Source organism: Gadus macrocephalus, chromosome 9, assembly GCF_031168955.1.
Source record: "Gadus macrocephalus chromosome 9, ASM3116895v1".
NCBI lineage: Eukaryota > Metazoa > Chordata > Actinopteri > Gadiformes > Gadidae > Gadus > Gadus macrocephalus.
In genome coordinates, this window is record NC_082390.1 from 2,981,258 (window position 1) to 3,003,503 (window position 22,246).

Genomic DNA, 22,246 nt, shown 5'->3' on the forward strand with positions numbered 1-22,246 from the left:
GGAGTTGACAAAACATACAGAAATACACACTGGGTGGGCAGAGGTAGATAAATAACGACCGTTCTTGGTCAAGTGTGAAAACCCATCCCATGCAAGGCAGCTAGGCTGGCAGTTTTAGAAAGAACATAGCTAACCACGGTCTGAGTTGGCACCCACTGTAGGGTTGCTTTGTGACATGCCGTTTCCATGGAAATTGTACCAATTTAGCCGACACCTTTATCCAAAACGACATGCAACCAATGGAGACGGCCATTAATGAGGCAGGGTTTGGGACACCTTCCTTGAGGACTCTGACAGGTATACTTTGTACATCGAGACTTGAATCCAGTGCCTTCCGGCTGGGAGTCACCCCAGCCCCTACCATGTCCCGGCCCCCTCTCCCTCGATATGATCGAGTCTGTTATGGTCTGAAGAAGGCAGAGAGCTAGAAGAAAATGCTTGCAAATTGCGAGACATTACTTTGTTTTCACCTGCAGAGTATTCGTATTGCTGTGTTTTTATCAGAGTGGCTATAAAGAAAAAAAATACCTCATAAACATAACTCGTGAATAACCACTTCGGGAACCAAGTTCAGAAGATGGAATATAAATATGCGGGAAAAGTGTGAGCGTGGCAGTAAGAGAGTGCATCGTGCTACAGCTATCATGAGTAAGCACAATCCAAACTGGGACTGCTTGAACTGGGACTAGCTCGGCAGAAGCTCGGATAAAGAATCATCTTGTCAGGGTGTTGTTGCTGAGCGCACAGGAAACTTCCTTCCTGGAGCCTTTTAAGGGCATTGCCTTCGGCTCCTCGGCTTAGTTTTCGTTGAAGTGACAATTCCGGCGTGTATAAGTACTTACGAGGCTTGTGATCTTAATGTGTACGATCATTATTGCAGACGGGCTGTCACTGTAAAACACGACGTACGGTGATGTATTCCCCGTACGATAAATCGATGAAACCTTCAGGATAGCCTAGCTCCGTCTGTTGAAAATGTGACCACTCTCGTTTTGATGCATCGGTTGATGGCTGCCAAGATTTAGCAATACATTAAATGTGTTGGTTTCAGGAATAAGTGGAAGAGGCCACACACACGCACACACACACACACACACACACACACACACACACACACACACACACACACACACACACACACACACACACACACACACACACACACACACAAGCGCACCCGCACACACACACACACACACACACACACACACACACACACACACACACACACACACACACACACACACACACACACACACACAAGGTCCTACCCTATTTGACCTATTCGGTCGTACTTGAAAGGTAAACCTGATTCCTATAGAAGAAACTGGGATGCAAAGGGAGGATTAGGTGACAGCCGGGGCCCACAGCAGCAGAACAATCACTGCACCACGGTCCTGCAGAGACGGTGAGCCACCAGAGCACCTTGTTGTCGGGCTGCAGTCTACTTCCTGACAGACAGGGGGACCGCGCTCTCGGATCGCTCTGAGACTAACCTGTGGGGCTTCACTGCAGTGATTCAAAAAAGAAGGGGATCTTATTTTCCCTGAGCAAACTTCAATTCAACTAGGTTTGGGTATTATTGTAGCATTAAATAAGGTAATGACGTTACTATGGTTAGAAGACCCTAATGGTTAAGGTGTGGGACTCCCAGCTGAACGGTTCTCCGTATGCTGCTTTGGATTGCGTCTGCTAAATGAATAAATTGTTATAGTATGTATGATGCGCTAGGTACTGTGGCTTGTGATCATTGCCACAAATCAGACATCTCATTTTTGTCAGATACCAAAGGACACCAAATTGAAGGAGACTAATGCATTTCAGGCCTAATAAATATGAAGCTGCTCCCTACAAAGAGGCTTTTGTATGTACGTGAAGTACGATGTATGTTCATTTTCTCACTCTATCCCGCCATTCTTCTTCTAAGGGGTAGTCACCCGGAGAAAACAGGCTGAGTTCATCACCCTTTCCACAAGCTTTGAGCTACAAGCTATTAATCACCAACCGCTATGCTAGCTGCTTTCTCTTTCTCTTCATCTCTAGCTCTCTCCATCTCTCTATCCCTCACTCTCTCCACCTCCATCTCTCTCTGGCCCTCTCCATCCCTCTATTTCTCTCCACCTCCATCGTTCTGTAGCCCTCTCTATTCCTCCCGCACTCCACCTCCATCTCTCTTCTAGCCCTCTCCATTCTTCTCCCTCTCTCCACCACCATCTCTCTTCTAGCCCTCTCCATTCCTCTCTCTCTCCACCTCCATCTCTCTGTAACCTTCTCTATCGCTCTGTTCGTCTCCATTTCTCCCTAATAGCTATTCCTCACTGTCTTTATCCTCTTCTTCCTCTATCTCCCTAGTCATTTTCCTCTCTCCACAGCTCTCTCTCGCTCTTTATCTCCCTCCCTCTTGTTCCTCCACAGCCACCTGTCCCTGTGGCACATGCCAAGATGGCGGGGGGCCACCACACGCACCCACGCACATACACAAACACATTCACACTTGATACCCCCATCACATGAGCCTCCGCCATCTGAACGAACGTGAATCCCGTCCTTCCCATCCTTTCACCCATCAAACCACAGATATAGAGGAAGGAGAATCAGGCGGTTTGACGCCATGCCACATCCTCCGGAGATCTCAGGAAACTCAATCCCTTCGGTACTTTAGACTTTTAGAGGTCTCCGATTTCATCACCTCTGCCTACACACACACACCCTTGGTCCCCATATACAGGTCTGCAGAGCAGCCAGACAGTCCTACGACAGACCTGGGTATACCTCTGCCAGTGTTGGGTTATGAACAACGCCCCCATCCCCGTCTCACAGGTCTGACAGGACGACTTACACCCGGGAGGCCATGGGTGAGATTGATTGGGAGGTAGTCTAGTCATAGTACTGCTGAATATACTGCGTGTGTGGTTCTATTTTTCTCTCGTCAAGCAAGCATATCGTCAACGCAGTAATAAAACATCACTGGCGCAGCCACTGCTCTGCTCTGATCGAATGCAAGTCCACAATTAAATTGCACTTCCAATTAATGCAATATTAATATTTCAGAGGCTTTATACGATACTAGACCATACTAAACGACACTTCAGTTTCGCACTGTACCGTACTATTCTGTGCTGTGCTATTCTTTACTATATCGTACTATGCTATACTACCTCATACTATTATATACTACGGCGTAGTATACCATACCGTAATATACTCCATAATGTACAGTCTCAAAATAACGACACAGCTATAGCAGTGGTCCAGATGACAGACTAAGCAGGCTGTTTCACGACGGGTATTACAACCCCAATCTCGGATCAATACCTGCTATGGATGGCAGCAGTACTTCACCCTGACAGCACTGATCAATCAAAACATGGAGCGGCGCACGCACATACACGCAGGCAGGCAGACACACACACACACACACACACACACACACACACACACACACACAAACACACACACGTAGACACACACACACTCACAGGGAGGTACACACTAGCATCTCCCCGTTGCTGATGTGATACAGAGACACCCACACCAGAACCTGAACGATCCGATCAGAGCTGGGCCGATAAACAGCTCATCCATCACTTGAGCTGAACAATGCATGCCCGGATCAATACTGATTGCGATTGGACCCATGATACATTTCTACACATTGCCAATATTTACCATGCTTACGTACGTGTCAGCAAATGAGCTATGCTACATCGTGGTTTAGCATGGAAAGCATAGACGGGTTCTCAAATGCGTGAAATGTGTCTTGGGGATATCGGGGGATTTTCTCGAGGATGCCCGCGGGATAGATATAGCCTACTTTAGCCTGGTGTCGGACCAATTACCAGTGCTGGGCTAGGTACTCCTTATTGGTTACTGGGGGTGGAACCTCGAGGAAGGTTTATGCGTTCATTGTATAGATATATATATGCATATATATTGCATTGTATAGATATACGGCTGATAATTACAATCAATGATGTGTTATTGCTGATGCTATTGCTGTTGTTGCTACGGTCGTGGTTCTTGGTTACCTCTGGGGAGAGAGAGAGAGAGAGAGAGAGAGAGAGAGAGAGAGAGAGAGAGAGAGAGAGAGAGAGAGAGAGAGAGAGAGAGAGAGAGAGAGAGAGAAGACCCCCATTGATGTGAAAAAAATGAATAATTGAGTTAGCAGGATGTACCCCAGGAGACTGAAAGAGAGAGAGAGAGAGAGAGAGAGAGAGAGAGAGAGAGAGAGAGGTGGTTTACATACCAGTGGAACCACCGATCTTCGATCAACACACAGGATCATCACCAGACACAACACCTAGTTCCGCCTACAGTAGTGTCAGGCTATTAACAGGACTAGCATAAGGGTAATTAAGTGTACACACACAGAAATACACTTCATACCATACCAGGATAACTGCTAATCGGACCCACACACACTTGCATAACACACAGCTTTACATAAATATACATGTACAAACACACACACACACACACACACACACACACACACACACACACACACACACACACACACACACACACACACACACACACACACACACACACACACACACACACACACACACACACCCCGTGTGAATGCAAAATGGAAAAAAGATGGCTGCCACCATGAATCTGTTGGGGGGGAGATGGGAAGACGATGGGAGAGGAAAAGTGTAAGAAAGTAACGCCAAGAATTAGGAGGCGAAAGAGCTTAAAGAAATAAAGATCTCTCCATCTCAGCTCGGCCCCATTCTATCACTCTGTCCCCCCCCCCTCCCCCCTCCCCCCCACCGCCTCCCCCCTTCCTCCCCCCCCCAAACCCTCCCGCTGTTTATTGTTGCTATTCATCTCCCCTTTTCTTGTATTCCAATGGGGTTCCCTCTCTTCCTCTCCCTCCCTCTCTTCCTCTCCCTCCCTCTCTTCCTCTCCCTCCCTCTCTTCCTCCAACACTTCCAGCGCTGCCATCCTCTTCTCCTCTCCTCTAGAGAGAAAGGGGCAATCTTCCTCCTCCTCCTCCTCTCCCTCTCTCCGACCCCCCCCCCCCCCAATCCGAGCGCCTCACCGCGGTGGCGGGTGTGTACGGCCGTGCGCGGGCCTAACAGCTGCGTCCCCCCCCCACCCCACCCCCCACCTCCCTCCTCGCTCTGTGTATACACGGCGAGTACACGCGCAAAAAAACAAATGCACACGAGCAAAACCACCGGGAGTGTGCGTTGACGCCGGGTCGTTCCGCGGGTGACTGGTTGTGTGACCGTGGGCAACCGTCACCCCCCCCCCCCCCCCCCCCCCGTGACACCCCCCCCCCCCACGTCGTTCAGCCTCTCCTCTGCTCCGTTCCCGTGGTTGTTTGTTTGTTTGTACCCTGAACGCGGCGCATAGGATTGTGCACACACGTACGTACGTGCATGTATGTGTATGTGTGTGTGTGTGTGCGCGTGTGCGTGTGCGTGTGCGTGCGAGCACTCTTACCTGAGGCTTGGAGGAGGAGGACGAGGACGAGGAGGAAGAGGACGAGGTGGAGGAGGGGGGCTGTGTGCGCCGCGGCCGCGGCCGGCTGGCCGTGTAGTGCCGGAGCGTCTGTCCCTGGGTGGGTAGCAGCTCCATGGGGGGGGGGGGGGGGGGGGCTGGGGTGGATCCGGCAGGGAAGGGACCCAGGAAGCAAGCACGGACGGGGCTAGGCGGGCAGGCTACCCCTGGAGGCAGCGGTGGTGCAGGGGGTTGCGCTGGAGGTGTGTGGGGGGGGGTGGGGAGCGGGTGGGACGAGGGGGGGGGGGGGGGCGGGCCACTGGCGGTCCCTGCGGGGGGGCCGTACCCTCTCGTGGCGGTCAGCGGAGGCTTCCGTAGGCAGCCTCCTCCTCCGATGCGGCGCGGGAGCGGGAGCGCTAAAAGGCGGGGAGGAGGGGGGGGAGAGACTGGGAGAAGGAGGACTGGCCGATGCGCCTGACGCTCCTGCTACTGCCGGCTCTGCATCAACCTCCTCTCCCTCCCTCTCTCTCTCTCTCTCTCTCTCTCTCTCTCTGGCTGCCTCCTCCTCCCCCCTCCTCTCAAAGAGGGGGGAGGGAGCGGCAGATGGAGAGAGAGGGAGAGAGACCGAGAGACAGAGAGAGAGAGAGAGAGAGAGAGAGAGAGAGAGAGGGATGGGGGAGGAGAGGGAGGCACAGGGGGAGGTGCCCCGAGACCTGGCGGGAAGCCGGACTGAGGATGGGACAAACACAGTGGTTGCCGCGGACGACAACGTTCCTCCCCCCCTCTCCCCCCATTTTCCTCTCAGCTGTGGAGCGTTCCCCGTGTGTCCCGTGGGGGAGGCTGCTGTAAGCTGGAGACACCCCACCCCACCCCCCCCAACCCGCTCTCTCACTCGCTCTCTCTCTCTCTCTTCGTCTCGCTCTCCTCCGCACCGACCTGTACGCACGCGATGGAAGGGGTGTAGGGAGAGAGGAGAGGGCGAACACAAAGAGCCCAGAGGAACATTACGTATGATCAGGGAGACGGAGAGAGAGGGAGAGAGAGGGGGAGATACATTTAAGCAAACAAGGAGAGGGAGGGGGGGATTAGGAAGGCTAAAAGCTGCATGGTGCTCCCAAAAGCCAACAGCCCCCCACTCGCCTCTCATCCCTCCCCCACACTGGTCTGGGAGTCGCTGGTGTGAAAGTAAGAGGCCCACGCTCTAGTTAGCCACACACGCACACCGAATGTGCACACACCCGTCGTCGTGAGTGGGGGCTCAGGAAAGAGTAGTTCTGGATTTAAAAAAAAACACCTCTACAGTCTGGTTATCAAGAGTCTGTCCAGACCAGTCACAGGTCTACCAGCACCCTTCGAGGATGCCCCCTGCCATGAAAATAGGATTTGAAGAGAGCGGTTGTGTACAGCTAGCAGTTAACCATTCATTTTTTTTATTTATTTTTAGGCAGCAAGAACAGCTCACCAGATTTAATGTTATAGATGGCAGTGAGTGTCAGCTACAGCCACACTATAAGACCCAATGTTCAAAGTAATTCCTATATACTGTATATATATATATATATATATATATAAAAAATATGAATATGCAGTAGTAGAGGAATTTATAGCCGATCCTATATTGTTTTGCCTGTATTTGTCATAATAGACATGAGCAACCTCGTCAACAAAGCCTCAACTGCAATGAATCAAGTGCTCTCTTTAATGAAACAGAAGTTGAGCAACATCATTGCATTCTTGGACTTGTTGCACTTATTGAAGGTCATTAAAGACTTCTCCAAACAGAAACACAAACAGGCCAACATTCAAATACCAAATCTGTCACACGGAGAACCATAAATATGCAAGACAGCCAGGGAAATGAACAGCATTCATTCACTTCACAGTACCAGCAAAAACAAATTCTGTGACAATTTTCATCCCACATGTTTCAGAGATTATATGGAAGTTCGTGTTTCTGGAATTTGTGTATGATTTGTCAGCAACATCACCTATTACAATATTGAATCACAAGTGACAGTTTTCTACAATAAAAGGCAAATGTGATAAAACATGAAAACATTCTGCCGATTCGGGTTCAGACAGAAAGCCTTTCTGGAACACTAAATTAAATCCCTCTACTCCGAGCACAGAGGGTGGTTCCGGTTCCAAATGGTATTCCTTCAGTCTCTGAATGAAACCCGCTCCGCCTCTGAATCTGCTCTTGAATCCCAGTTCGTGGCTCCCCATCTACCCACTTCCATGGCTCCTATCAGGAGACAATGCCGACCCGTTCTCTTTGATCGGCAGAATCCTTCCATACAATTCATATCTGGGACAGGTTGGTGGTGTTGCAGATTTGTGAGCTTAGAAAACAGCGCCATAAAGACGTGCTCAGTGGTTTGTCGTCTTCTACTGCCTGTTTTATAACATCTATGTTTTAGGAATATAATATTCAGACCAGAGATACGTGACTTGGTAGCTTGCTTGTGCTGTCGGAAAACAATCAAAGTCTACAGCAATGAAGGCACTGTCTGAGGCTTGCTTGAGGGGGATTGAAGCCGGTGAGAAAATGTGACCCGTGCCGGGGCCAAAAAGAAGTGAATTCAAAATATTGTCATTTTCTCGTCTTCTTAAAGCAGTTTCACTGATGAGGCATCAGAATAATTTGAATAACGAAGATACCCAAATGTGCAAACAATTAAACATAACCATATTTCTCAAAATTAAGATGCAATTCTCTTAAATACTCAAAAAGGAGAAGAAACATTTTGATGGTGAGCGAAATATTTAGAATAGCTACCAGCACAATGTTCAGATTAATACAATTATACTTTGTTTTGACCGAATTTAAAAGATGTGTCGGTTTTGGCAAACTCTGATGGACTTATTTCAATACTACTATTACTACTATTACAACATTGCAGCACAAAGGCAATAGTAGGCCTACCAACTGCTTGAGGACCTGACATTGATTTACAGATAATTAAAAGGCATAAGTAGTGAATCCAATATTCCAACTTGATACAAATACATCATTACTTTTTTGTAGTCATCAATAAAATGCCCTAATTTAAAAGCGCAATATTATCAAAAGGCGTCATTTACAGCACTTTCAATTAAACTAAAATTATATTAAACTACTGACCTAAATTTACATTTTTAAGTACCTTAAGGAGAGACAGAGCTGTAGATGAGCGGGCACCACTCCAATAAGAGGACGAACATCAAAGACACCAAAACGAAAGCTAAATTGGAAATAGGGAGTCTTCGGTCTACAGTACAGAGGGATTGGTGACCTAAGACAACCCCAACCTTTAATGTAACACAAAGCTGTTACTAATGCCCTCCTGGGCGTCCACAAGGCACAAAAGGACCGGACGTGCAGGTCTCTGCTGGCAAATGAATGTGCCAATCGTGGAGGTTTTAAGGTATTACACTTTTATAAATTATATATTCTGAGAGAAAAAAAAATAAAGGAAAGAGAGGGATGTGTCATTTCCATGGCCTGCTACTTGAATCCCTGGCGCTATCCTTGGCTGACATGGAGGAACCCAGCCTGCTGCGAGCACTGGACGCCTTGGACTGACCACCGATGCTGGAAAGACGGCTGGACATTCGACCTGGGGGGGGGAAGAGAGAGAGAGAAGAGAGAAGAGAGAAGAGAGAAGAGAGAGAGAGAGAGAGAGAGAGAGATTAATATGGTTCACAGCGCGTGACATTAATATGGTTATCGTGGTTAACATTTTATATTTCGTGGCTGCCCTAATCCAAAGCATTTTACACACCAAGGATGCACACATATTTTGCACCACTACAAAGCACATTTTGTTCCGGGGTGTCATGACACGTTGTCGCCTCTAGGGGGCGAAAGAGGGGCTGAGTGGGCGGTTCTTACTGCTGGGGCCGCTGAGCAGGTTGTCCTCCAGCTGCTGTTGGATCTTGTCCAGGTCATCGCAGGTAAAGCGCCACCTCCTCTCCACGGCCGCGTGCGCCGCGGTCGGCGACGGGAGCTGCGACGCGTCACACCGCTTCTTCCTCCCGCCCGGCGTCGCCGCGGACGGCTGGCACGCCGCCGGGAGCGGGCCCGCCAGCATCCCCGCCCCGAACTTCTGACCAATCACCTTGAGGCCTGAGGGCGGGGGAATGATCAGCCAACAGACTTAAACCAATTGAATATATTACTGCTTAAGATAGCAGCCCATGGAATATAAAAAGATGCAATAATAAATAAAGTGTATACTTTATTTATTATATGCCACCAGGGGTGTGCCACCTCCCGTACTATGCTCACCCGGTCAAGCCTCACCAGACCCAAAGGCTGAGGGTTAAGACGCAGCGGCAAAACTCACCTCCAGAGAGCATGAACAGATTGTCGAACCCTCGCTGACACATGACGGTCGCCGCTTGGCTGGCTATCCGCTCGTCTTCGTCGTACACGATGATGATCTTGCCCGCGGCGTTTTTCTATCGGGCCGCGTTAAGGCCAAATGAGTTGATCAGAGATACTACTTGAGACCCACACAAGAAAGTACCTAAGCTTCAAATGAATTGGGACAAATTTGTTCTAAATGCGGCAAAGAGGACTCAGAAGTGGACAAACAAGCCACTGTGGTTTTGCTTTTTGTTCTTTTAGGGGGTGAGAGGAAGGATACGTATTCCAGGACTTCCTTGGTGAAGGGGTTCATTGTCCTGGACAGCAAGGCAATGGGGTGACTGTAGGCTGTGGCCGGGAGGCAAACATTCAAACAAATTATACATTAGACCTGAGTACAGTTGAGCATCCTCACCTCATATGATTTGCAGGAAAGTATATTCTCTGCCAGGCAAACAGACTTCAACGTGCCACCTCCACCTCATCTTTCATAGATCTTTCGCTCCAAAGCCTCATCCCTACAAATTCCGACAGGCCGACTCATTTGGTAGTTGATCCATTTGAAAATGAACCATTTTCTAAATATATATTCCTCCTACGGATCTATGAGCAAATATCAGGAGGTCTCCTACTTTACCGCCATACGTGACGGCGATTATGTTTACAAGCATTTCAAAAACGTATGACATCACAAGTGGGGGGGGGGAGATGTATGACCTACAGATCGACTCCGGCTCCGCCCTGGTGTTAAAATAGGGCCCCGCCCTTTAAGACAGGGACGCCCCCTGATGGGTGTCCGCCTACCGCTGACGATGTGGCACTGGTCGTACTGGTCTCGCTCCCGCATGTCCAGCAGCAGGTAGGGGCAGTCTGGGTAGGGGCGCTCTGCCCACCGCGGGCTCAGCTCGGGGGTCATCCTCACCGTCGTCGCCCTCCCGTTCCGCTCCAGATCCAGCTCCCCCACGCCGCCGATCACACTGTGGGGGGGGAACCATTTTACCTTGAGCTTACAATAAACGGGCCTTCATCAGTGGTCTGCTTGTACCAGCCTATGTGTCCAAAAGCCTCACACATGCAAGTTCCTCAAAAGGGCTTGTTAACCGATTCTAATGGCGCATTTCCACCGGAGGGTTCGGTTCGGTTCGCAAAAGGTGCGGCACGGACCGCGTTTCCACCACCCAAAGTGGGCGTGACCCGGAGTGAGCCGTGCTCGTCTCGCATCGTCTCGCAGCACTCCTCCGTTGCGGGTACTGAGACGCCTGAAAGGATGCCGGCAAGTTCGAGCTACACGCGCCCTCCGCTGATTGGTCGACGAAATCGTCACTTCCTGGCGACATGGGGATAAAAAACAAACAAACAGTACCCGCGAGGTATTATTCTGGACAATGGCCAGGTCGCGCAAAACTTTAACTTGGGCGGACAAGGAGGTGGAGACGTTCCTCTGCATTCTTGAGTAGGAAGACGTGCAGAGGGAGCTTGATGGGGCAGATTTTATTGTTTTTATTTTATTTAGGCCTATTGTTTTCATTGAGCAGGCTACACTGTGTCGTGCTGCTATGATGTCACGATGTTTACGTAGCTGCCGCGGCGATGGACATCCGGCCTACCATAAGGGTACTGTCGGCGATGGAAACGCGACCTCGGAACTGAGCTGGGCTATACCGCCCCCTCCCTACCGGACTGAGGCGAACCGAACCGAAGCCTCCGGTGGAAATGAGCCATTACAATCCTTTCGAAATGGAATAATGTATCTAGAATATATAGAACTGTTTGTTTTACCCGAAAGTGAACAAACAGTAGCCCAGGCAGTATAACCATGTATAATTGAGTGACACCGCTAAATCAGACACCACTAGTGGGGGTCGGGCCCCTAGCTGATATCCTGTGTCACGCCTGGGGTCCCTGGCTGGAGCTATAGGTACGGTGTACGTCTCCCCTTTGAAAGCCTGGCTGCTCAAACTTTACGAGTCATAGAAGCGTAATAAGCGCTTCAATGACGTGTGTGTGTGTGTGTGTGTGTGTGTGTGTGTGTGTGTGTGTGTGTGTGTGTGTGTGTGTGTGTGTGTGTGTGTGTGTGTGTGTGTGTGTGTGTGTGTGTGTGTGTGTGTGTGTGTGTGTGTGTGTGTGTGTGTGTGTGTGTGCGTGCGTACCTCTGCAGCGTGGACCTGGTGGTACAGTGGGCGTCGCCCGCCTCTGTGTGCTGCTCCGAGAGGGCTGTGGGCGTGGCCTGTGGGGAGCCGTCGGACAGCTCGGAGAGAGGCCCGAGCTCCATCTCAGACACGACCGACAGACAGTCTGGAGGATCAGAGCAGCGTAGGTGTCAACACCGGGTGACGTCTGTGGGTTTGCTCCCAGCCCAATCTGCTCCTTGCAGCAAGAGGCCCAAACCCTTTCCCACCTACCTGCTCCTTTTCGGCATGTCTGATTATTTGCTTTGTCATTTCTAGGAGAATTATGGTACCCCAAATACTGAAAATCTAACTTAGGGAACACCAAAATATAAGGTGGAATACTGTTTTTTTTAGGTACTTATTTTTTTAATGGAGTAAAAAAACAGTTAATATGTGTACCTTCTGGATGGGGTGAGTCTTCACCATTTACGCCTTCATTCAAGTCTGATATAGAGGCCACCTGAAGAACCTGCGGTTGGCAATATGGAGCATAAAAGGAGAGGGAGGACAGGAATAAAACAAACTTTACACAAGCTACACTAGAAGCTCGTAGATGACAATTTACTGTTTTGATTGCTAAGGACCAATCACAACAGCAGTGGAGGATGGGGGGGGACGTGTTAAGTAAAGAATGACGATATAACTGAAAGCCAATGGTGATTAACCAAGACAGAACAGTCAGAGCGCTCCATCACAGTTTTGGACAAATGTCCAAGAACCCATTGGACATCAATTATTCAACTCTGTAAAAGGATATCTTGTATCCGTGTCCTGCAAAACCTTCAAGGGTTAACAATGCAAGGCAGATCGGTGGACAAACTTGTTGAAAGTTTAACTTACCAACTGTGCAAACGTTGTCACTTTTAGCCGTTTGAAGATTTCATCGTTACGGTAGCGGTAATCTTAGAGAAAGCAAAAATGTAGACGTCAAGAGAGAATACCACAGACCTGAAGTTAGACAACACATGTACCATCTGAAATGTAAAATCCAGCATCATACAACAGGACACAATCAAAAACCACCTGTAGCACTTCAACATACTTTTTTTGATGTCCTCCAGTCTTTCCATGTACTTCGACAGACTGCATCCTAGCATCACAATCAAGAAAAGGATATTGCTCAAACGATCCGAGTTATAAATATAGCCGACACCACTTCAAGTATATATGAATGCATATATGACCATCACACAGTTCATGTTTACCTGTGTCTAGTCTGGTTCTCACGTGTTGATATCTGGGGTTCTGTGGTATCCTTTTCTTCAGGTACTGAACAGAGTCAAAGGCTTCTATTTAATAGGATGCTGACGCTTTGAGGGTCAGTGACAGAAGCGTTCCGAGCTCTACCCGATGAAGCCAAGCAGTTTGTCAAACGTTACGTTGTTGTTACCATAGAAGTGCATGATGCTGTTAACACTTGGCCTCAAACATTGCTGACCTCAGTGATGTTAAATAACCTTATACCTATGGCAACCCAATAGCTGCATTCCTATCTAAACAGCATTAGACGTTGTAGCGTTTGGTATACCTTTGCATTGCTGGCGCCTCAATGACAATTCGACGTATAAAACGTTTAATTGTGTACTTTACCTCTGTGTTCCCGATGCTCCGCTGAGACGACATCGTTTCGAGTTGATATCAACATTAACGTCCGAGGTTGAACAAACTTGCCGCTGATTGATCGAACTCATGTCATGGTCCAATCACAGAACACGATGCTACCGCATCGTTTTTAACCATTGACGTTCTGATTCGCGGACTGGTTGCTTAGCAGCGGAGGACGCCAATCTTGACGCCGAGCTTACCGTCACAACCATAGGTGTTCTATATATCTATGGTCACAACCAGGTAGGTCCCCTCCCACCTACATAACAAGCTTGTTTGTGTTCATATTGTTGAGCCCCGCTGCAAAATGAACAGGACACACATAACGCAATCGTAATTCACGGCGAATTGAATTCGGAATCTAGCATGAGGGAAGTATTCAGCCGCGATCAGTATGACCAAATTCATCGGCGATCGACCAGCAATGTCTGAGGAAGCTGTGCGTTCAAACTTTCCACCTCTCAAAATCATGGATGTATTATAATAAGAAGGGCTTTTAATAGTACTTAAGTCGAGTAAGCGAGGTGCAATGGCGTCTGTTATGGTGAGTATTGCTTGATGGTTTGGACGTTCTGTGCAACAACAATACTTTTGTGTCACAAAAGTGTTGTTCTTCATGCCATCTGATGTTATGTTAACATGCTAGTTGGCTAGTTTTCTAGCTCCATTAGTATTGCTGCCGTCCCACATGTTGCAGTGTTTCCAATGCTGTATCGGATGTTTAATTGTTATTATTAGCAATAAAACATGTTACTATTACAAAGTAGTCCCCGGTTTCTCATTTCAGCAGTCAAATCAGAGCGTTCCTCCTGTTTGACTGCACTGTCTGCATTGCAGGAGGACCCCACCCTTGCGAGACACTTCAGGGGGCATACAGATGCTGTCACATGTGCAGACTTCAGCCCCACGGGCAAACAACTAGGTATCCTTTGAGCCTACATGTTGTCACTGTGATTTACATTATTATTCTATTTTAATTTGTATTGTATACTTATCGCGCAATCTTTTCTGTGGTTTCACTGCCTTACAATTGCCCAAATCATATTTGAATACATTTAGATTAATATTTTAAATTCATCTCCCCTTTAATGACTCACAATCTGGCAACATCCTCACCCCATGTCACTATGTCTTGACTACAGCCACTGGGTCGTTGGATACGAGCCTGATAGTGTGGAACCTGGCGCCCAAGGCCCACGCCGTGCGCTTCCGGGGCCACCAGGAGGCGCTCACGGACCTCCAGTTCTCCCCAACAGGAGACCTGGTGGCCACCTCCTCCGAAGACGCAACTGTCAGACTGTGGACGCCGTGCATGTAAGGCTGGGATCTGTACAGATGAGGGTTATTTTTGTTTAACTTTGGCTGTGCAGCAGTTGCTCCAATATTGATTGTAGACTTGGGTGGTTCTGAGGTCGCTTTGGATAAATGCTTTTGCCAAAATGTAATGGGATAAGAAATAGTTTATTTATTAAAGAAGGGCTTCAGCAGAGGTAAAAAAGGTCTCGGAAAGGAAACAAATCAAACATACTTTATACATCCCTTAGGGAATTTTTACGATATTTTGGTTATCCTATCCTTGTTGGCTTATGTGAAGGGCCTCTGGTGAACGGTGTGTGCATGCGTCTCTCCTCCTAGCGAAGGAGAGTCTGAGGTGTTCAGAGCGCACGCGGCGGCCGTGCGCAGCGTTAGCTTCTCGTGCGACGGCCAGTGTCTGGTGACGGCCTCCGACGACCACGAGGTCAAGGTGTGGAGTCTCTCGTGCCGCCGCCTCCTCTACTCTCTCCAGCAGCACAGCGACGTAGTCCGCTGCGCCAGGTGAGCCCCACCTTTTTTGGATGAGGGGTGGTGTCACTAATGGGATTTTGGATTCGTATCTGAAATGATCGATAAACTCATGGCAGACAGCCACTTGTATTCACATTTGATCACACAGATGGTGTTTGAATTTGTTTGTTGCTTTCTTGTAGGTTTTCAGAATGCTCTCTCTCTCTCTCTCACACTCTCTCTCTCTCTCTCTCTCTCTCTCTCTCTCTCTCTCTCTCTCTCTCTCTCTCTCTCTCTCTCTCTCTCTCTGCAGGTTCTCTCCAGACGGTCGTCTCATTGCATCCTGTGGGGACGATGGTGCGGTGATGTTATGGGACGCGTCCAGCGGACAGTGTGTCAGCTGCTTCACGGACTGTGGCGGGTATGAGTGGATTCGAGCCTCGTCCCTTTGAACAAAGTCACACTGGTTACCTACCACTAATCTAGTGTATAAAAATGTATATCAACGGATGGATGAGATCATCTTTGATTATCTTTATTGTAACAGCAATGGAACACGCAACAGATTTGGTGACCTGGCCAAACCACTCCATAATTGAGTGCATTTCATAAATCTGTATTTGTTAAAGAAAAAGCAAAAAGCCCTTCCAGCATTACTGCTGTGGTTCTAGGTTTCTTTGGGCCCTGTGAGAAATTCTATGATCTGATCAGATGTCCATCGTTCCTTCCCAGTTCAGTCCTGTTTGTGGACTTTAACTCAAGCGGTACGTGTTTAGCAGCGTCCGGACAGGACAGCTCCCTGAGAATCTGGGACCTCAGGACCAGCAAGCTCACACACCTCTACCAAGGTAGGTTCTGGTCACCTTCAAGTTCTGTTCAACCAGCCTCATCTTTTTGTTAAATCCCGTGTGTGTGTGTGTGTGTGTGTGTGTGTGTGTGTGTGTGTGTGTGTGTGTGTGTGTGTGTGTGTGTGTGTGTGAGTGATAACAATGATCTTAAATTGTTTTCCCTTTAGTTCACAGTGCGGTGGTCAATTGCTTTTCCTTCCACCCGTCCAACAACTACCTTATCAGCGGCTCCAGCGACAGCACGGTCAAAATAGCCGACCTGCTGGAGGGCCAAGTCATGTACACCCTCCATGGACACAAGGTGGTGCTAAAACCCCACATCTCTTTAACTCTTTGTGACTTAAATTGTCTTTCATAACAAACTTGATGTAACTTGAAGTATGTTTTCATCAACTCCTTCCGTCAAATTAATTTGACATTGGTCATTGGTGTACGTCTGATTCTACCTCTGCAAAGACTTATAAGAATAATGTCCCTTTTACATTCTTTACATATAAGAAGTTCATAAACGACTTGCCATCACACATGGTCAAATAACAAGATGCACTGACCTTTATAGTTGTTGTTGTTGTTGTTGTTGTTTGAAGGGTCCTGTGCTCACGTCAGTCTTCTCGCGGTCCGGGGAGGAGTTTGTATCTGGAGGAGTGGACGGCCAGGTGGGTCGCACTGAACAACAAGGACTGCATTCCAAAGAATCCAAAAAAACTCAAAAGCAATTCCTGTGCAGGCTACACTGATACATCCTCAGTCCCAAGCCGATTCGGCGGCCGCCTCGTTACCTATTGGGTACAGACGGGTCGGGTAGGACATCTGGACCTTTGGGAAGGCACTGGAGCCCGCCCTAAGAGACTCGAATACGCCCCCTAAGTCCGTCCCTGTCTCCCAAGGTGTTGGTGTGGAGGACCAACCTGGACAGCAGGCTCTACCGGGACGTCCTGCGCGGGCACAGCCGCAGGTGCACGGCGGACCTCTCTCCCCGCCTGGCGCGCCTCCATCCCGCGGTGGCACACCTCCGCCAGCCCCTGGCCGCCCCCATCGAGGTCAGCCCCCCGGGGCGGAGACGAGTCTGAAACCGTTTAGGGTTGACCATTAGGGTCTGTGGAGAACAGTTACGGCGGATGATTCTTTTATAGGGACCCTGTTTTAACAACCAGGTGTTCGGCTGTAATGAGTGGTAGCTTAAAATGTGCCCGCTTCTGACCGAACGTGGGAGAACTTTGCCTTCAGGGCTTTCAGACTTGATTGTCTTTCATTATATTCAGTTCTCTGTTAACGTTTGAATAGGTTTAGGTAACAAAACGACATGGTTAGGGTTAGGTCAAGGGTTAGTTCCACAACAATAAAACTACTTGGTTAGGGTTATGTACACAATACAACTGCTTGGTTAGGGTTATGTACACAACGCAACTTCTTGGTTAGGGTTATGTACACAACGCAACTTCTTGGTTAGGGTTATGTACACAATGCATCTGCTTGGTAACGGTTCGATTAAGGGTAAATTACACAGAAACGTGTCCCATGTGCCACACATGTTAGAAATTCTGTATTAGGAATATCCCCTTAAGATGTATCTTCTAATTTTGAAGGACCCTAATAAAGAATAAAGAATATTGAATATGATTATTGAGACTTAATCTAAGCTAAGGGTGTGCATAGAACCATACTGACTGTGTGTCTCTCTCTCTCTCTCTCTCTCTCTCTCTCTCTCTCTCTCTCTCTCTCTCTCTCTCTCTTCTCTCTCTCTCTCTCTCTCTCTCTCTCTCTCTCTCTCTCTCTCTCTCTCTCTCTCTCTCTCTCTCTCTCTCTCTCCCTCTCCCTCTCCCTCTCCCTCCCCAGATTGGTCCCACGCTAGTGGACACTGTCTCTCATGACCGCCACATTGTAGATCAGACCTTCTACACCCACACGGTAAGTCCTGGTCAACTCAGTCGGCCCTGTCAGCCTCCCTACAGTCTTACTGAATTATTGTATAACGTTGTTATCCAAAGTGTCGTATAGTGAATTTAGATGAATGCCATTAAGAGCAGGTAGTCTGCATACTGGCAGACTAGAGAAACCACTAACCACACACTGTGGGGAAAAGTACTTCCTACTAAAAATGTTTTGTTCAAACAATATTTGATTGACAACCATAAACAATAAAAAATGCATTGAGCCGTAAGGCCACCAGGTGGCGGTGTGGACCAGTCTATTCCATGCTGCGTGTTATTTTTTTCTGAATGGTGCCAGCTTTTGTGAACCGCCTTGCTTCCCATTCACACACTGACTATATGATATGATGGCTGTGCCACATTTTAGTGTTTGAAACGTATTATTGGAATAAAGTGGGGGGCAGGACAGTGTAGCGGCTACATAGGGTGTTTGACTCCAAGCCGGTTCTTGGTTCGATCCCCAATGTTTGCAGCCCTACCTGTGAGACTAACCTTCAGCATTCAGTATGAGTCACTTTGGATAAAAACGTCTGTAAAAGGACTATTATATTATTAATATTATATTGTTATACTTTAGTATGATTTATTAAATAATATATAACAATTTGAATGATCAAATAGAGCTGCCTTAAACCATACAGACCTGAAGATAAAACACAATAAGATGTCTAATATTCTTTCATAAAGCATCTTTTGGATTTGACCGCGTGTACACTGCTTTGAAGACCGGCCACCATTCAGCCCCGTTGTTGCTACATCGGTGTACAGCTCATGTTGTTCCATAAACAATTCTAATCCGGTTATGAACTCCGAACAATTGAACGGGAGCCAGCACGTTCTGACAAAAAAAAAAAAATGTAATCCACGTGCTGTGAAAATAAATAAATAAAGTATCCTGTTTTCCTGCTGCAGGATTGGGCAGCAAGCTGAAGGGGGGCGTGGCCTGGCATGCCCCAGATCCAATGGTGCTTTAGTTACAACCGCCAATACCATTCACAACAATTTACGACCAACTGCCATCGATACCTCGATACCCAACTCCTGTGTACCGTGTGCTGTGAATGGGGACAGACCTCTCTCTAGTGAGGGTGGTGGTGGGGGAAAAAAGTGCTTCCCTTTTATGGGAAGCACTTTATCAGTATTACATTGAATACTTTTTTATGCCTGAATATGTTTTATAAAAATAACAGGATTAACCTGACTAGGCTTTGCCACTCGATTAAGTCATTATCAAATGAATTGGTGCATTTTAAGTCGAGCGTCTGTGTACTGGCGAGGTAAGGCTCATGTAAAGAGATCAGGAGTGTGGTGAGCGCTGCTAAAAACACCAAAATAACAGCAGTGAAGGAGATTGAGTTGCTCCTCCATTCGCTTCATGGTAGACCTCTGAATGAACGCACACATCCCAGTCCTTCCTGTTGTCATGTGTCTGAAATTGAATTATGTCTGGATGGAGTTATTTCCCCCTCAACGGATTATACCAAACGCTGGCACGGTGTCCATGTAATGTGTTTTCTGATGATGATGATGATGATGATGATGATGATAATGATAATGATGTCCTCCTGACCTTATCCAATCACAGAAGCGTTCAAACCCGCCATTTCGTTGCATAATCGAGACGCACGGTTGAAAGGACTACATGTGCTTCATTCCCGTGAAGTTAAACTGCCCTCTCTCTCTCTCTCTCTCTCTCTCTAGAATATTATATGATGGGAACTGTGTGCATGTCTGTCTTTCTCACTCTCTCTCACCATCTCCTTCACTGCGTTGGCTTGTCCTTGCATGGTTTCTGCTGCCAGTTCCTTCATCGGTGCTGTGAGTGAGAACAACAGAGACACTTGACTGCGCTGTGCTTCTCGGGGAGGGGAAAAAATACACAAACCGCTTGCGGCGGAACTACACACACGCGCGCAACTATTTGTGTACATGCACAAGCACATCCTGCCAACAACACATAGCTGCAAACACTGTCATTGGTGTAGAGAACACCGCAGGTGTTCTTACCACACCACGGCTATCCTCCTGTCTCTTTGAGTCACCCTCTCCTTCTCCTCTCCTCTGCCTGGCTGGTCTGCCGGAGGAACTCAGGGTTTGCATTTTCTGCTAATCATGTAGTCGCGTGTCATCTTCCCTTTGTGGTTGAATTTAAATGTCTTGTACTTGTAGAGCTTGGAAGTCTGTGTTGCTATTTTTTTGGGCGATAAGCGCTCTATAAATAAAGTTGGTTTGAACACTGGGTTGTTTTTCCTCCTTCTCTGTGGTTCTCGTGCCGTGTGTGTGTGTGTGTGTGTGTGTGTGTGTGTGTGTGTGTGTGTGTGTGTGTGTGTGTGTGTGTGTCCCCTGTTGGAGCGTGTGATGTATAAAGTGGTTTCTCTTTTTCAAGTGTTCTCTTTAGCTGTCTCAGTCGTCCTCCACGCCTGTTCTTAGTGCGTGATGTCTTCATCTGGGCCCATGTAGGAGGAGGCACTGTTCAGGCCTTTCACCATATAGATCTATATTACTGTTGTAGAATCGAAAAAAAAAAACACGTAAAAACCCTATGTGTTACATAGGGATATTTTAGAGATATTTACTTTTGTGTTGCTTAAGGTTGGTATTTACGTGTGTTACTTGTGTTAGGAATACGGTCAGTGTGTCTGTGTTTCTTTGAAGGATAGGGGCTGGCGGGGGATGTGGGTTCTGGCGGTGCAATGCAGCGCTAAAAGAAAACCAAAGGTTAATGTGGTCCCACTGATTAATTTACTCGCTGCCTCACTCTGCTTCTCTCTGTGCCTCTCCCCGCCTGCTCGAGCTGCCAGTGAACGCAGCTCTGGCCCGGGATGGGTTACATCAAGCCGCGGCAGGCGGAAGGGGGCGTGGCGGTGGAAGCCTCCGGTGGGGGAGGGAGGGAGGGTGAGGGAGGGTAAGGGAGAGAGGGTGGGCGGGGAGGGTGTTTCCACTCCGGTCGTCCTGAATGGATGCAGTGGAGTGGAAGCCATTCAGAGAGGAGAGGCCCCTCGTCACATGGGCGGGTGGGGATTATCCCCCCCCCCCCCCCCACCGGCAGCCATTCACGGGCCGGGACGGAGGAGACCCTCACGTGTCACAGCTCCGCCTCCTCGTCCGCCGCCGCCGCCGCCACTGCTGCCGCTGCTGCTGTGAAGCGCTACTGTGGCCGTTGATGCTCGCCCTGTGACTCTGTGATGTAACGGTGATATCGAATGAGCCGGTGAAGTCACTGTATACAAGGGGGAGATATGTGTTTGTGTGGGTGCACGTGTCTCCATATGTGATACCCTCTCTGTCCTTCCATTGTGTGCGTGTGTGTGTGTGTGTGTGTTATTGTGTGTGTGTTTTGTGTGTTATTTTTGTTAAAGGCCATCTGTATCACTGTTTGAATTTCAAACAAACATATTCTCTCACACCGGCCCAACGTGTTTGGCTTTCCGTAATAAATTCGGAGGTGGCAAAACCAAATCTGGATCCACCATTTAATGTTTTCGCATATTGTCATATAGACGCCGTCTTACCCTAGGCCCCCGCATAAGGCGTAGGTTAAGCCTATAGCATCCTGTGTACAGTAGAGGTTTAGCCTAGCATCCTGCGTACAGTAGAGGTTTAGCCTAGCATCCTGCGTACAGTAGAGGTTTAGCCTAGCATCCTGCGTACAGTAGAGGTTTAGCCTAGCATCCTGCGTTCAGTAGAGGTTTAGCCTAGCATCCTGCGTACAGTAGAGGTTTAGCCTAGCAACCTGCTAACGGCAGGGTTTTAGCCTAGCATCCTGCTAACGGCAGAGTTTTAGCCTAGCCTTCTACGGGAGCGTTCCTATGTTCCCCGGGTCCTATGTTCCCCGCTTTGTATGCAACCGGGGAACATAGGGCCCTGTGAGCAAATCTTTTTTTCGTAGGATTGTAGGGGCAAGTACCGCCTTTTTCGCCTCGGATTCGCCTGTGATTGGTTCGAATGTCTCTCCTCCGATTGGTTATGGTTAGGGTTAGGTTTAGGGTTAACCCTCACCCTCACCCTAAACCTGACCCTAACCCTTTGTACCCGGGAAACATAGGACCTGGTGAACATAGGGATGACCCCCCTTCTACGTAGAGTGGGATTTCAGCCTAGCATAATATTATGTTAGGTGGA

The 22,246-nt window shown here is 48.3% G+C and overlaps 2 protein-coding genes across 2 annotated transcripts; one reads left to right on the forward strand and one right to left on the reverse strand.

The window, feature by feature from the left end:
* Positions 1-7,135: 7,135 nt before the first annotated feature.
* Positions 7,136-13,753, reverse strand: cep41 (centrosomal protein 41). The gene is made up of 11 exons (XM_060060260.1): positions 13,567-13,753; positions 13,182-13,245; positions 13,019-13,066; positions 12,817-12,878; positions 12,376-12,445; positions 11,956-12,100; positions 10,610-10,782; positions 10,086-10,153; positions 9,783-9,897; positions 9,329-9,562; positions 7,136-9,053 (listed from the first exon to the last, which is right to left on the reverse strand). Exons 1-11 carry the CDS (start codon positions 13,597-13,599, stop codon positions 8,926-8,928), a joined length of 1,140 nt encoding a protein of 379 aa, XP_059916243.1. The 5' UTR covers positions 13,600-13,753; the 3' UTR covers positions 7,136-8,925.
* Positions 13,754-13,805: 52 nt separating this feature from the next.
* Positions 13,806-20,363, forward strand: poc1b (POC1 centriolar protein B). The gene is made up of 11 exons (XM_060060261.1): positions 13,806-14,125; positions 14,419-14,503; positions 14,724-14,895; positions 15,217-15,396; positions 15,659-15,766; positions 16,078-16,193; positions 16,361-16,494; positions 16,781-16,849; positions 17,081-17,233; positions 18,030-18,101; positions 19,037-20,363. Exons 1-11 carry the CDS (start codon positions 14,111-14,113, stop codon positions 19,052-19,054), a joined length of 1,122 nt encoding a protein of 373 aa, XP_059916244.1. The 5' UTR covers positions 13,806-14,110; the 3' UTR covers positions 19,055-20,363.
* Positions 20,364-22,246: the final 1,883 nt, after the last annotated feature.